Source organism: Narcine bancroftii, chromosome 3 (genome assembly GCF_036971445.1).
Source record: "Narcine bancroftii isolate sNarBan1 chromosome 3, sNarBan1.hap1, whole genome shotgun sequence".
Lineage (NCBI taxonomy): Eukaryota > Metazoa > Chordata > Chondrichthyes > Torpediniformes > Narcinidae > Narcine > Narcine bancroftii.
The window spans coordinates 327034017-327049660 of record NC_091471.1 but is presented as its reverse complement, the minus strand read 5'-3'; the positions used below and the strand labels follow the sequence as shown (position 1 = coordinate 327049660).

The 15644-nt window shown below is 54.0% G+C and overlaps 1 protein-coding gene across 2 annotated transcripts; it reads right to left on the bottom strand.

The window, feature by feature from the left end:
• Positions 1–237: 237 nt before the first annotated feature.
• LOC138759140 (actin nucleation-promoting factor WAS-like) lies at positions 238–15143 on the bottom strand. Of its 2 annotated transcripts, XM_069929117.1 has the most exons (12): positions 14972–15142; positions 14101–14241; positions 13703–13789; positions 11282–11378; positions 10540–10587; positions 9901–9951; positions 9446–9635; positions 9094–9136; positions 8095–8245; positions 5540–5958; positions 3733–3841; positions 238–676 (listed from the first exon to the last, which is right to left on the bottom strand). In XM_069929117.1, the coding sequence occupies exons 1-12, from the start codon at positions 15053–15055 to the stop codon at positions 624–626; spliced, it is 1473 nt and encodes a 490-aa protein (XP_069785218.1). In that variant the 5' UTR covers positions 15056–15142; the 3' UTR covers positions 238–623. The 2 variants fall into 2 exon arrangements, with proteins under 2 accessions (XP_069785218.1, XP_069785219.1); XM_069929118.1 differs by lacking the exon at positions 13703–13789 and having other exon boundaries at positions 14972–15143.
• Between the last annotated feature and the right edge of the window lie 501 nt (positions 15144–15644).

Below are 15644 nucleotides of genomic sequence, written 5' to 3'. Positions count from 1 at the left end.
CCTCCCTCCCTCCCCTATCTTTGATCCCCTCACACCCACCATCCCCTCTTCTTCTCCTTCCCTTCCCAGTCCGTCCCATTTAACCTGAGACCACCCACTGTGGGGACGCAGGGAGGAAAGAGTCAAGTGCAGAAGCTGCTCCCTCCCCATACAGAGCGGCAGAGGTGGGGAACTGAACTGGCTTCTCCCCACTCTCCCAGCCGTCCGGCACTGGGATGCCAACAAACTCAGGCGAGGTGCAGCGGGGAAACATTTTATTGCCATGCTGTGTTCTGTTGATAGCAGTGGTTAGTTCCACCGGTGGCCCAAGACGGCAAGGAGCGAGGCACGAGAGCTTCCCGGTTCCTGGAGTCCACTGGCACAAATAGACTGAACTGGGGAAACCACCGCCAAACGGTGATGGGGCTTCGCTCTGTGACTGATTCCTCCCCCCCCACCCCCTCCAGGGATGTGCGTGACGGGACGGTGCGGGGGGAGCTTCACTCTGTGTCGGGACCCACCCCCCCGAGAGTGTGTGATGGGATGGTGCAGTAAAAGTCTCTCCGTGTCCACCCATCAACGCGAAGGAATATGAGAGCAAGAGAACCTGAGCGGAAAGTGGGGGGTGGGGTGCAGATCTTTGCTCAGTCGTCCCATTCATCCTCAAACTCGTCCTCTCCCTCGTCCTCGCCTTCATCTGCAACAGAGATGCAAATCCTCAGACCGTGGCCCTCGCATCCCCCCCCCCCCCCCTGCACCCACTCCCAAAACCCCACGTGTCCGTGGTGAAGAGCACGGTGTTGACGCTCATCTCGAGTGGAGTAGCGTTCAAGAGCAGGGAGACAATGTGGACTGTCTAAAGCCTGGTGAGACCTCGCTTTGGTGGGGGGGGGGGTGAGACCGCGCTTGGAGTGGGGGGGGGGTGAGACTGCCCTTGGAGTGGGGTGAGATCGCGCTTGGAGGGGGGGGGGGTGAGACCGTGCTTGGGGCGGGGGGGGGGGGGGGGCGCCGTATTTGAGAAAAAAAGTGCTTGTGTAAGATGTGAAACACTGAAAACTGCAGCAAAGATAAAAGATTTATATTGCCGTCGGAAAGTCCAAGTACACGAGGCCACGGCCAGACGCGAAGGTTTGGACGCAGAGCTGACACGGTGGTCCGGCCGGGCGGTGTCTGCCGCTGAAGGGGCTCAGAGAGGCGATTGCCCGGTCCCTACGACGTGGAGAAGGGAGCTCCGCATGCAGTCGATCGCCCCCACGGATGCGCAAGCGGACGGTTCGGAAGAGCCGGACGGAGGTGTGGGCGCCAGTGTGGCCCCAAGGGGAAGGGGGTGGGGAGGAGGGGGCCTACGGCAGTCAGATGCGTCTGGTGGTGGAAATCCTTGTGGGATTTTGCAGAGGAGAGGGGAATGGAGGCGATGTGGGTGAGGGCTGAATTTATTGGAGGGGGTTCAGGAAAGATTTGCTGGAACAATACCAGGAACGAGAGGGTTAGGATATGGGGAAAGATTGTCGGCTCTTGGACTGTACTCATTGATTGGGGGGTGGTGTTTGGAGAATCTCATAGAAGTGTTTCAAATCGAGTAGATGTGGCAAGGATGTTTTCCCATGGCAGGTCAAGTGGATCTGGAATTTGTGGCCTCAGACGGCTGTGGAGGTGAGGTGGTTGGGTGTATTTAAGGTAGAGATTGCTGTTCAATTAGTCAGGGCATCGAGGGTTACAGGGAGTGGGAGTATGGTTAGAATGGTGGAGCAGACCCAACGGGCCGATTGGCCTATATATCGTGAGCCCAACGCACACAATCCCTTTCCCCTCCAAACCCCTGGATAGTCCTTTCTGTCCAAATCCCTTCCCCCGTAGAGTCTAGACCCAGAAAATACTGCCACACCGAAAGAGGCTCTTCAGCCCATCTAATCTGTCGAATTGTATTCTGCTTGGCTTCAGTGACCTGCACCCTGATTGTATCCCCCCGTACCCCTCCTATCCGTGTATTTATCCAAAAATTTCTTCGTGTCAAAATCCAGCCTTGCTCTCCCCACACAGCCCTGTATCAGCCCCCCCCCCACTGATCCCACTCCCCTGCTCTCTCCCTGACAACTCTATCAGTCCACACAATGATCCCACTGCCCCACTTTCTCCCCACAGCCCGAGTCAGTCCCCACACTGATCCCACAGCCCCATTCGTGGACATTGCATACATGATTTAAGAAGGCCAGCGTGCCAAAGGGTCACTTTACCCAACCAATAGATATGCTCCTACCTTTGGCAGCCTGTTCCAGGCACCCACCTCCCTTTGCAAGCAGGTCCCCACACCACTTCTCTCCTTTTACTTGGTTAAAAAAAGTCAGTGAAAAGGTCCTGCCCCACCCCCACCTCTCATTTTTTTTTACAAACTCCCATGGGGCCTCCTGGGGAAAACCAGCGTCTCTTTCCCCACCCCGCCAGCTGCAGCCAGTCAGCAGGAAAAAACACACCGTCTCCACAGAGAGGAGATTGTGGAGAAACATAGAACCTAGAAAACCTACAGCACAATACAGGCTGTTAGGCCCACAAGTTTGTGCCAAACATGTCCCTGCCGTAGAAATAACCACTTTTCCGTCACCATGGACCTTTCCAAAAGTCTCTTAAAAGCCTCTATTGTATCCACTTCCATTCCACTCTGCTTTAAAAATCTGTACCCCTGTCATCTCTCTACCGACTTTCACGCAACTTTAACCCACGACCTCTTTTTGCACCCATTTCAGCCCCGGGGAAAAAGCCTCTGGCAATCCGCACGACTAATGCCTCTTAGACACATCCATCAGGTCACCTCTCATTCCCCGCCGCTCCAAGGAGAAAAGGCCATGTTTGCTCCACTTGTTTTCATGAGGCCTTCCCCCAACATCCTTGTGAATCTCCTCTGCATCCTGTCTCCGGCTGCCACATCTCTCCATTAGTGAGGGTGACTGAAACTGAGCACAAGGCTCCAAGTGGGGTTTGGACCAGGGCCCAATTATAGGTGCCACAGACAGGAAGTGGAGGTGGGGGGAAAAAGAAGATCCCATCGCAGTACAGGCCTTTCAGCCCACAGTGTGCCGACACATCTATCCACAGTCTTACACTCACTGAAACTGCCCGGAAATTGAAGGAACAACTCAGTTCCTGAAGTCTGGGCAACGTCCTAGTAAATCTCTGCACTCTTTCTATTTCATCGATATTGGTGACTAAAACGGCACACAATTCTCCAAATTTGGCCTTACTAGTCTTTGCTAAACTATTATTCTGCCTTGTCCCACTGACCTGCAGCCAGTCCGTACCCCTCCCATCTATGTACCTGTCCAAATTCTTCTTAAACGTTAAAACTGAGCCCCACATTTACAACCTCAGCTCGTTCCACACCCCCACCACTCTCTGAAGTTACCCCTAAATTTTTCCTCTTTCACCCTTAACCCATGTCCCCTGGTTTGTATGTCACTGACCCTCAGTGGGAAGGGCCGACCTACATTTACTCTGTCCCCCTCGTAATTTTAAAAACCTCGATCAAAGCTCCCCTTGTTCTTCTACACAGGGAATAAAGGCCTCACCTGCTTAACCTGTCCCTGAAGTCAGGGCAACATCCTAGTAAATCTGCACTCTCAATATTATTGATATCTTTATGTAGTTCGACGTACGTGTGTCTGCATCTGTGTGTCTTATGTGCAGGGACTACCTGTGGGTGGTTGTGGGTGTGTAAGTGAGGATGTATGTGTGTGGGGTCGGAGACGGTTGGCCACGTACCGGAAGAGTGAATAACCCTGCTCCTCTGCTTCATCACCATAATCAGAGCTCCAACCAGCCCCTCTCCCTCCTGTTCAGCCGGCTGGGACACATCGGGCACGTCGGAGACCTGCCGAAAGGCAATGCCAAGAGGAAGCTTTCATATAACCAAAAATAGACTTTATTCACAATCATGTACAAAAGAAAACTGTTCAGTGAATTTTCCCACCCTTAGAGTTTCATGTCCATGCATTCCCATCAATGGGCCTTGTTACACCGTAGAACTTTACAGCACAGAAACAGGCTGTTCCAAACTATTTTTCTGCTCAGTCCCAATCCATATCACTCTGTACCCCTCCCATCCACAGACCTGTCCAAATTCTTAAATATTAAAATTGACCACTTCAGCTGGTTCTACACTCCCACCAGTTTATGTGAAGTTCCCCCTAAACGTCTCCCCTTTTGCTCTTAACCCACATCCTCTGGTTTGGATCTCACCGACCCTCAGTGGAAAAAGCCTACCTATATTTACCTCGATCAAATCGCCCCTCATTCTACGCTCCAGGGAATAAAATCTGAACCTGTTTAACCTTTCCCTGTAACTTAGTTCCTGAAGTCAGGGAAACACCCTAGTAAATCTTCTCTGCCCTCTTTATATCTTACTGATATCTTTCCTGTGGTTCAGTACCAAAACTGCACAAAATCCTCCCAAATTGACCTCATCAATGTCTTGTACAACTTTAACATAACATCCCAACACCTGAACTTGATACGTTGATTTATGAAGGCCAATGTGCCAAAAGTTCTCTTTAAGACCCTGTCCACCTGTGAGGCCACTTTCAGGGAATTATCTCTCTGCATTCCCGGATCCCTCTGTTCTACTGCTCTCCTCAGTGCTCAACCATTCTCTGTGTACATCCCTTCTTGGTTTGTCCTTCCAAAATGCAACCCCTCACACTTGTCTGCATTAAACTCCATCTGCCATTTTGCAGCCCATTTTCCCAGCTGGTCCAGATCCCTCTAAAAGCTTTGAAAACCACCCTCGCTGTCCACAACCCCCCCCCCCCCACCGATCTTAATGTCATCAGCAAACTTGCTGATCCAATTTCTCACATGATCATCCAGATCATTGATCTAGTTCGAGACGACAACGATGGTTCCAGCACTGATCCCTGAGGGACACTCCTAGTCACAGGCCTCCAGTCTGAGAAGGAATCATCTTCTCTAGCTTCTCCCCTCCAGCCCATTGTTGAATCCAGTTTACTACCTCACCATAATACCCAGCGGCTGAACCTTCCTGACTAACATCCTGTGTGGGACCTTGTCGTTATTTCTCCCACCATCCCACCCCCGTGGTTTGAGGGACTTCCCCTCGATCTCAGCATGGTGATGGGAGGGAATCCTTCCACACAGTGCCCTCACGTCGGCAGCATCAAACCTCCAGCATTTTCTGGCACTCTGCAGCATTCCCGTACCGCTATCTCCGTATGCTGAAAGACCAACAGACTCCCAGCTGACAAAAAGGAGGTCTTTCGCAGCTCCGGGGGAGAGAGAGAGAGTCAATAGGTAGAGATGGGGGGGAAGGAGAGAGATGGGTGAGTATTAGTGAGATAGAGAAAGAGTTGGAGGGGAGGGAGGGAGATAAAGGAAAAGAGGGGGGGGGGGAGAGAGAGAGAAATAGAGAGGGAATGAAGAGATGGGGAGAGGGAGGAGATAAGGGGTGGGAGAGGAATAGAGAATGAAGGAAGAGATGTGGAGTGGGAGAGAAGAGAGTGTGAGGGAGGGAGGGAGAGAGAATGAGGACGAGAGGGGGTTTACAAGGACTTACCGTCTTCAGCTGGATGCCGGTGCGGATTTGGTCCAGCAAAGCCCCCCGGCCCCCAGACGGAGCCGGGCTCACCCCCTCCTGCCGCCTGGAGCCACCCCCCAAGGAGATGGAAGGGGGCAGACCCGTGGAGGGGGCAAGAGGCGGCGGGGGTGGTGGCGGTGGAGGAGGAGGAGGCGGCGGAGTGGGGACCGTCCCCCCTCCTTCCGTTGTAGGGGGCCGGGAGAAGGGAAGGGGAGGGGCACCCCTTGGGCCAGCCGGCCTCTGGGGGGGTGGGGGCAGCGGGCCCCTGCCGTGAGATGGGGGAGGGGCAGGGGGCGCGTGCCCGGAGCCAGGGGAGGGTAGAGGTGGAAGGGGACCCTGCCGGCCGCGACTCATGGGGGCCATGGGCCCGGATCGGGTCGGAGGTGGAGGAGCCAAATCTGGGGAAAAAAACAGAAATTAAATCACTTTGGGAAAACATTGCAGTGGGGCATGCCGCAGGGATCGGTACTGGGACCATTACGGCCCTTGAGATAACATTTGTTGCTGAATGTCATGACCACATTGAATTCAACCTTCCTTCCTTGTCAAGTGAAGTTCAAACATGGGTTTTTTTTGTCCAGCCAGTGTTGACTCTCCCCATCCCAACAAGATCAAGGAACAGAAGCTGGCCATTCAGCCCATTCAGTCCACTGTGCCCTGAGCTGAACCGTTGTTTAGGTCCAGATTCCTTTTCCCCTTGATTCCCCCTGACTCATTAGATTCCGATCCATCTTAAACTCCTCCCCAACAAAGATCGAGCCTCCATGGTGATGAAGTGCACAAATCCACGACCCCTCCGGCTGAAGGAATTTTTCCCCGTTTCTGTTTTAAACAGGTTCTAAGGCCATACCCCTGGTCCCACCAAGGGAAAACATTCACATCGAAACCTTTCAGCGTTTCCATGAGATTCATTGAATACCACTTTGATTGAGAGGGGATTGGATTGAGGTGTTTAAAATTATTAGGAGTATCGATCGAGTGGACGTGGAGCGGCTTTGTTTTTCCTTGAAGGGGTAGATACAAGCGGGAGGACATGAGTTAGGGGGCAAAAGTTTAGAGGAAACATGAGGGGGGGTATTTCTTTACTCAGAGGGGTGGGTGTGTGGAACGAGCTTCTGGACGAAGGTAGGCTCGATTTGAGCATTGAAGGAGACGTTGGATATGTGCATGGTTGGGGCCACAGGTTGGAGTGTAGGTCAGTGGGTTGAGGTGGGAGGTGTTCGGCGTGGACTAGAAGGGCCAAATTGGCCTGTCTGTCCTGTAATTGTTATATGGTCAATGGGACGAGATGGGAGATGTTCGGCGTGGACTAGAAGGCCCAAGTTTCTGTGTTGTAATGGTTATATACTCTGTCAAATTCTTTGAGCGTTTGAAATGTTTTGATGAGACCCTGTTTCCAATGAGTACAGTCCAAGGCAGCTAAACGTTCCTCATGTTTTAGCCCCTGCCTTCCAGGAATCATCCTGGGAAATCTTCTCCGGACTCTCTCCAATATCAGTCCATCCATTCTTGTTCCTTTGGTCCTAGATTCACACATCGACTCTGCATTCAGCTTTCAGCATTCAAAATGTTTTGATGAGACCCCCCCATGAGTCATAATGAAAGGAAAGATGGATTATGAAAGGGAGTTGGCAAAAAATAAAAGATACATCACATCCTGCTCTTTGTTATACAAGAGACTCTGGTGAGGCCTCACGTGGAACATTGTGAGTAGTTTTGGGCTACTTGTTGAGAAAAGAATATGCTGATGTTGGAGAGGGTTCCGAAGAGGTTTGCAAGGACGATTCTGGGAATGAAAAGGTCATCATACGAGGAACATCTGACGGCTCTTGGCCTGAACTCGTTGGAATTTAAAATGAGATGATGGGTCTCATTGAAACATTCCGAACTTTGAAAGGCGTGGACAGAGTAGATGTAAAAAGGTTGTTTCCCCCATGGTGGGAAAGTCCAAGATTGAAGGGCATCCATTTAGAACAGAGACATGGAGGAATTCCTTCAGCTGGAGGGCAGCGAATCTGTGGAATTTGTGGCCATGGGGAGGTATGGAGGCAGGGTTAATGGGTGGATTAGCTAGGGCATCGAAGGTTATGAGGAGAAGCAGGGCCGAGTGGGAGAATGGATGCTTGTGATTGAAAAGCGGGGCAGACTCAATGGGCTGAATGGCCTATTTCTGCTCCTATGTCTCATTGTCTTAACACCCCACACACACCTCAGATCGAGAGGTATCACAATGCATATCAAGGACACAGTCTTTACAAATGTACCAGCAGTGGTATGTGGACAACCATTGCCCAATAATCCAGATGTGTGGCCATTAAACCGGGAGCACTGGGCACAGTTCCTGTTCTCCGTATCCCGCACCGTGCACAGTTTCTCGGTCTCCGTATCCCACACCGGGAGCACTGCGTACAGTTTCCCAGTCCCCTTATCCCACCCCAAAAGCTCTGTGTGAGGGTGACATAGAGGTGAGAATGAGGAGGGGAAGCCAGACAGTGCTTCAGTTCTCCTGTTGCCCCATATTCCCTCCCCCTCACCTTTCTGCATCTCTTTCTTCACAACCTCAAGACCGCCCTGTCTCTCGATGAAGTCGTATAGGACCTTGGAGGTCTCGGCATCTTTCATTTCAGCTTCGCTGATCCCAGCCTTTCTGAAAAAGTTCTTCAAGTCTGGATCCATCTCATTTACCTGTGAATTTCAACCAGTCACCAGGGGCTCCCAGAACTCAGTTTCCCTCTACATGTCTCTGTAACCCCCGCTGGACCCCTACACACTTCCCTGTCTCTCTAACCCCGCCTCAGGGTGGGGTGTAGGGGTCCAGACTCTGTAATCCGCTCTGGACCCCTACACTCCACCCTGACTCTGTAATCCCCTTCGGACACCTACCCTGTCTCAGTAACCCTCTCCAGTCCCCAACACCACTCCCTGTCTCAGTAAACCCCCTCTGAACCTCTAGACTCCTCCCTGTTTCAGTTGCCCCCTCCAGTCCCCTACACCCCTCCTTGTCTCAGTAAACCCCTCTGGACCCCTACACTCTTCCCTGTCTCTGTAATCCCCTCCGGACCCCTACATTCTTCCCTGTCTCTGTAATCCCTTCAGGACACCTACACCCCTCCCTCTCTCTGTAGCCCCCTTTGATCCCCTACACTCCTCTCCTGTCTCTGTAATCCCCGCTGGACCTCTACACCCCACCCTGACTCTGTAACCCACTCTGGTCCCCTACACTCTTCCCTGTCTCTGTAATCCCCTCTGGACCTCTACACTCGTCCCTGTCTCTGTAATCCCCTCCGGACACCTACACCCTCTTCCTCTCTCTGTAACCCACTCTGGTCCCCTACACTCTTCCCTGTCTCTGTAATCCCCTCTGGACCTCTACACTCGTCCCTGTCTCTGTAATCCCCTCCGGGCACCTACACCCCCTTCCTCTCTCTGTAACCCACTCTGGTCCCCTACGCCCCTTGCCTGTCTCTGTAACCCCTCTGGTCCCCAATGCCCCTCTTTGTCTTGACTCAGGAGGACGGGACAGAGGAACTTACATCAAACCCTTTGACAGGATCCCAGCCCACGTGACTGATGTGCCTGGAATTGGACAGAGATCTTGTCAGCCAGGGAGAGAGGTGGTGAGAAGGGAGCTCTGCGCTGTGGGAGGGTCGGTGAGGAGGGAGCTCTGCACTGTGGGAGGGGCGGTAAGGGGGGAGCTCTGCACTGTGGGAGGGGCAGTGAGGGGGGAGCTCTGCACTGTGGGAGGGGCGGTGAGGGGGGAGCTCTGCACTGTGGGAGGGGCGGTGAGGCGGGAGCTCCTCACTGAGGGAAGGGGAGGTGAGGAGGGGTCTCCACGCCTGAGGAAGGGGCAGTGAGGAGGGAGCTCTTTTGATTCTTGACCCTCACTGGAAGTTGCTGGGGGCACCGATATCCGCCTTGGTCATTTTCTTCTTGCCCTTGGCCTTCCCCTTCTTCTTGTCTGCAGGTATGGCCGCTGGTAAACTCCGGTACCGGAACGGCATGATGTCCGGATTCTGGATCGGCATAGTGGGCATCAGAAGCGAGCCAGTGGTTGCTGCCGACTGGGTTTCAGGACCTGGGTCAACGGAATGGAGCCAACACAAATCAGAGGGACCACAGGGGTGTAGGGGACCGGAGCGGGTTTCAGAGACAGGGAGGGGTGTAGGGGATCGGAGCAGGTTACAGAGAGGGAGGGGTATAGGGAACCAGAGCGGGTTACAGAGACAGGGAGGGGTGTCGGGGACTGGAGCGGGTTACAGAGACAGGGAGTGGTGTAGGAGATTGGAGGGGGCTACTCAGATTGAATGGTCTCCCTGTGCCCATAAGGTTGAACTACTCACCGCTTGAGTTGGCAACTGGGGCATTGGGGAGAGGAACCATTGGCCTCCTTCCTGCAGTAGATGAGAGGGATTCCGTTAGTCTGTATCCCGGCTTTCCCATACCCTGTTCCTCACCCAGGCTGGGATCCCCAGAGGGAGGCAAGGATATGCCCAGGAATAGTAAGGGGGCATTTCAAGACAAATTCCACCCCCACTCCCGAGTTCCCAAGGTACCTCATCCCTCCCAGTGGCAGCAGTGCAGGAGAAGGATCTCTGCAACCCACGGGCACAGGAAAGGCCCATGCTTTGAATGAGACGCACTCCTGTCTGGGCCCAGCCTGACCCCAGGGAAACCCTTACCCTCTGGATTCCCCACCCTCACACCCCTGTCTCTCTCTCCCTCACCTCCCCAGGGGTAACCATATAACCACTTACAGCACAGAACAGGCCAGTTCAGCCCTACTAGTCCATGCCGTAGCAAATTCCCACTCTCCTAGTCCCACTGACCAGCACCCAGTCCATACCCCTCTAGTCCCCTCCTATCCATGTAATGATCCAGAGTCTCGATGCCCTAACCCCATGGCCTCCATCCCAGAGTTGCAGGATATTGGGGGTGGTGGGGTTGGGACGTTCCCACTCTCCACCCTTGGTGTCACTTACCCTCGGTGGATGGGGGAGGAGGAGGGGGCCTCTGCTGTTGGCGTTTCTCTGTGGGGGTCAAAGGGGAATTGGTGAGCATTCAGTTCCTGTTCCTGCCCCCTTGCTCACTGCTACATCTCTTTCCATCCCTACTCCCCTCTCATCTTCCTGAACCTCTCTTTCACACTCTTCCCCCCCCCCCTTGCCATCTGTCCTATTCTCTCTCTCCCACCCCCTCCCCACTTGGCAGAGATTGACCCTCGCTTCCCCCTCCTCTTTCTGTTCCTCCACCTCACCCTCACTCCTTCTCCCCTCCCTCTATCTCAGCTCCTCTGTCTCCTCTCGTAACCCCCAACCTCCAGATTGTCCCTCTCCCTTCCCCTTGTCTCTCCTCTACTCTCTCTTTCTGTCCCTCTCTCCCTCCCTCCTTCTTTTGCCTTCCATCCTCCTATTACCCTTCTCTCAAACCTCCTCTCCCTCCCTCAATCCCTCCTCACCCTCTCTGCCTCTTCACCCCCTACCCATCCTCCTTTCCTTCGCCTTCCATCCCCCCCTTTCAAACATCTCCCTTCCTCAATCCCACCTACCCTTTCCCCCTCTCCTTCCCTTCTCACTCCCCTCCTCACTCGTCCATCCCTCCTCCACTCCAGCCCCCTCTCTCCCCTGCCCACTCCCTTTTCTCCTTCCCCCACCCTCTCGCTCACCCCCTCCCCCTCTCTCCCACCCTCTCCACCCCTACCTCCCTCATTCCCTTCCCCCTCACCCAGGCGGCTATGCCTCTGCCTGATCTTCTCCTGCACGATGTCATGGAAGTTGGTGGCCTCCTCCTCATCGGCAAAGTTCAGACCGGCCTCGCACTCCTGGACCGGTGGTGGGAGGAGGGGAGAGAGCAAGGGGTGGGGGTGAAACCTTTGGCGTGAGGGCCCACGTAATTCCATCCCTTCCCCCCGGCCGAATACTCCCTGACCCCAAACTGGGACAAAGATCTCACTGTTGAAATTAGCCTGAGATTCCAAATTCATGTGGAATCCACCTTCGTTGGCCGTAAGGCAGACGGATTTGCCATTGGCAGAAACTGCCTGAAGTGCTTCTCACAGCTGGGGAGAGAGAGAGGGAGGTGGAGAGAGAGAGGGAGGTAAGAGGGACCCCCCCCACCCCAGAGTCCCCGAGAGTCCAGCAGCCGCACAGAGTCCCTTGCTTGATCCACTGGCAACAATTTCCACAGATTCACTGCCCTTGGACTGAATTTCTCCATGGGCGCCCCTTGTATTCCCTCCGCGGGGAAACAAACTTCCACGCCGACTGCCTTTCGACGTTGAAAACATTTAAATGAGATCGTCTCTCCCTCCCTCCCCCCCCCCCATCCAGTTCTCCAAATTCCAACGTTCGATGGCTTTAATTGGCAGAGGCCTTGAAGGGTGGGGGTGGGGGGCTTGGTTTACGGGTTCCAGAAAACAGGGAGAACATCCTGCCACTTGAGCAGGAGAAGCGCTTACTGCGGTGGGTGGGCCGGGCAGGCCAGTGAGGGGAGGCCCAGCGGCTGAGGGGCCCACTCAGGCTGGGCAGGGCGTGGGGGGTTGAGGGATTCACTGCGGAACCAGGACACGAGGTGGAGGGGGGTCCTCGGGCACTGGAGGCTTCCCGATGGCGTCAGAGGTTGGGATCTGGAGCTTGGGCAGCCGGTGGACTGGGCCGGGGGGTGGGGGGGGATCTGTGCACCTGTGGGAGCGCTGGAGGCAAATCTCAGTGTATCCTCGGGGGCTCCCTCCCTTTTGCTTCTCTTCCTCTCGTAACGGGCAATGCTAACAGCCACTCTGTGTGCCTTACAGCAGGCGGAAGGTGAAGTCGTGTAATATTACACGGTCTGCACCGTTACAGGACTATAAATGGATCTTGAATCTTGGTTGCAACGTGCTTATAGGGTCTAAAAATTATTGTGGCCAGTTTGGGAAGAGTGGGTCGTGTCGAGGAAACAGGAAGGGGGTGTTGACAAGGAGAATGGGCAGATGAGACATCGTTGGAAAGTTGTTCAGTCGTGCACTTGGGTAGAAGAAAATAACCAGGTGGGCGATTCTCTAAACGGGAAATGTAATGGAATATATATATTGGGAGAATTTGGTAAAATTAGAGTAGGTTACGTACATACACACATTTTGGAATAGATCGTATTTGAAATACTGAAGAATTCATATTCAGTGAACTTCCACCAATGCCTGGTGAACTTTATACATGTTAAATTCTGTGCACAATATAAGAATTTCCTGAAACCAGTGAACTTGGAAAAACAGAGAAGTGAGATTAAACTGTGAACCAAAGATCTTTTCTTAAATTTACACACACATCATACATGTGTGCTTAGAATTAGAAGGGGGTGAATTTTGGTTAGTTGTTGATAGAGATGTTAGTTTGATTCTGTTTTCACGTTTGAAGATAATTAAAGAACTTTTGTTTAACTACTTGTTTTGGTGAATGTCTCTTGCTGCTGGGTTTTGGGGTACTTTGGGCTCGTAACAGGAAGAAATTGCAAATCCCCGAATGCAAAGGGAGCTGGGAGTCCTCGTGCAGGTCAGTCTGAAGGTCAATTCATGGGTGGAGAAGGCGAACACGTTCACGTCGAGGAATCAGACACAAGACCCGGGATGTGAGGGAAGGCTTTATAGGGCTCTCACGTGGAATATTGCGAGCAGTGCCGGGCTCTGCATTGAAGAAGGGACGTGCTCTGGGAGCGAGGAGCGTTTGACGGCTCTTGGCCTGGACTCAGTGGAATTTAGTAGAATGGGGGGGGGGGAAATGTTATTGAAACATTTTAAACATTGAGCCGAGGTAGAACAGTTGTTTCCCCCACAGTGGAAGAGTCCGACAGCTTCAGGATCGAAGGGAGTCTGGTTGAGAACTAAGGTGCAGAGGGATGGCTTAATCCCTATGGAATTTGTTGCCGGGTGTATTGAAGCCAGGGGCATCAGAGGTGAGTGGGAGAATGGATCGAATGGGGGGGGGGGCAGCAGGAGCAAGATGGGTGTAAGGGCTTAATCTGTGCTGTACAATTCCCCAAATATACAACTGTCCCCTCGATATAGGCCCCGTTTTCTTCACCCCTGCCTCGAACCCGGAAAGCAGCAAGTCACCATCACAGTCCGGCCAAGGGCAAGGGACAGGTTAGTACCGGGTTGGTGAGGGTACTTACATCTGCGCTGAAGGTGTGGAAGTGAGGTCGGGGGGAGTGGTATTCGATCTGGTTGTACAGCTCCTGTTCCCACACTAAACTTCCCTTCTGCAAGACAGAGACAGTCAGAGGAGAGGGCCCCAGATGACTCAATGGTCCGCGTAGCCTCTCCCAAAGAGCTCCCTTCTCACCGTCCCCTCCCTCCTCACTGTCCTCTCCCTCCATTCTCGCCATCTCCTCCCTCCTCAGTGTCCTCTCCCTCTATCCTCACCAACCCCTCCATCCTCACTGACCCCTCCCTGTCCTCACCACCCCCTCCCTCCCTCCTCACCATCCCCCTCTTCCCTCCTTAACAACCCCTCCTCCTCCTCCCTCAGAGACCTCTCCACTGGGGCTCATGATGGTGAAATGGGGCCTACCTTCAAGCTGTAGACCCGGATGAAGTATGACCTCTTGGGGTTGTCCTTGATGAAGCAGGCGACACCGACGCACTCCTTTGTCCAGGTGTGGCTGTTGTGTGGGAGGGCCAGGTAAACCTGCACCACCGCTGAGGCTAAACTCTGCCAGGGACAAAGGGGAGAGGAGGCTGGACGGGCTTACAGGAATCTTGTGGCCCGGAGCTCCCTCCTCACTGCCCCATCCCACGGCGAGGAACGCCCTCCTAACCACCTTCCCATGTCTGGAACTCCCTCCTCACTCCCCCTCACACAGCGCGGAGCTCCCTCCTAGCCACCCTCTCCCACTGACCTCGCCCCCACCCCCCCTTCCCAGTTGACAGTGGTTGCCTGCTTGTTGACTCAGAGTAAAGATGTAGCCGGAAATGTTTGAGGTTCTGTTGCCTGTAGATGCAAACCACGTTAAACAGGAACAAGATGAAAATAAATGGAAGGCCTCAGCTGGAGGTGAGAAGGATGACGCAAACCTGGGTCAGTGCAGAGGGACAGACCCCATACACTGACCCTCACTGGAGGATGGGCCCCACACACCTGACCCTCACTGGGGGACAGATCCCACACACACTGACTCTCACTGGGGTCAGGCCCCACTCAGTGACCCTCACTGGGGGATGGCTCCCACACACTGACCCTCACTGGGGGAACTGGTCCCACACACTGACCCTCACTGGGGGACGGGTCCCACTCACACTGGCCCTTACTGAGGGACGGGTCCCACACACAAGGACCCTCACTGGGAGATGGATCCCACACACACGGACTCTCACTGGGGGAGGGGAAGGGGTGTCCTACATACACAGGGATCATTCTGTGCCTTCCATATTTGGAGATATACCTGAGACTTGCGCTCAATGAGGTCGAAGAGGGCCTGGTTCTCCTGGTCAGAGAGAAGGGCGGAAGGAATCTGGGCCTTGTTCATGTCTGCAAATTATGCGCATTCAGCCCTCGGTCCTCGTCTTTTCGAACACTTCCTCCCCAGTGCAGAACAGGATGTCGCTCTGAACCACAGGGGGAAAGGCCTTCTGGGTGATGTGTCTCACCATAATCCTAGTTCTCTCTTCGACCAAGCCTTCCGACATATAACCCCCACCCCTCCCCATCTCTGTCACCTCCCTCCGGTCCCCATCCCTCCCCGTCTCTGACACCTCCCTCCGGTCCCCATCCCTCCCTGTCTCTGTCACCTTCCTCTGGTCCCCACCCCTCCGTCTCTGTCCGCCCCTGGACCCCCCCCACCTTTGTCCGCCCCTGGTCCCCCCCCACCTCTGTCCGCCCCTGGTCCCCCCCCACCTCTGTCCGCCCCTGGTCCCCCCCCATCTCTGTCCGCCCCTGGTCCCCCCCACCCCTCCCCACCTCTGTGACCCCCCCCTTTGGCCCATTATATGCTAGCCACTTGATTGTTGGAGATAAGACACAATGAATGGGTGGACAGAGTTTCATGTTCATATAGTTTTATTGCCAGCTGGAGAGAGGGAGGGAAGATCTCCCAAGGTTCTCGCAGTTGCTTAGCC

What these genes read in the sequence shown, in the direction of transcription:
- LOC138759140 (XM_069929117.1), bottom strand. Translation starts at nt 15,055, where the DNA reads ATGAACAAGGCCCAGATTCCTTCCGCCCTTCTCTCTGACCAGGAGAAC. An exon ending in ATCCTGTCAAAGGGTTTGAT is followed by an intron (nt 8,246 to 9,093) that starts GTAAGTTCCTCT and finishes TGAAATTCACAG; the next exon opens with GTAAATGAGATGGATCCAGA. An exon ending in CCGGCATCCAGCTGAAGACG is followed by an intron (nt 3,842 to 5,539) that starts GTAAGTCCTTGT and finishes GCCTTTCGGCAG; the next exon opens with GTCTCCGACGTGCCCGATGT.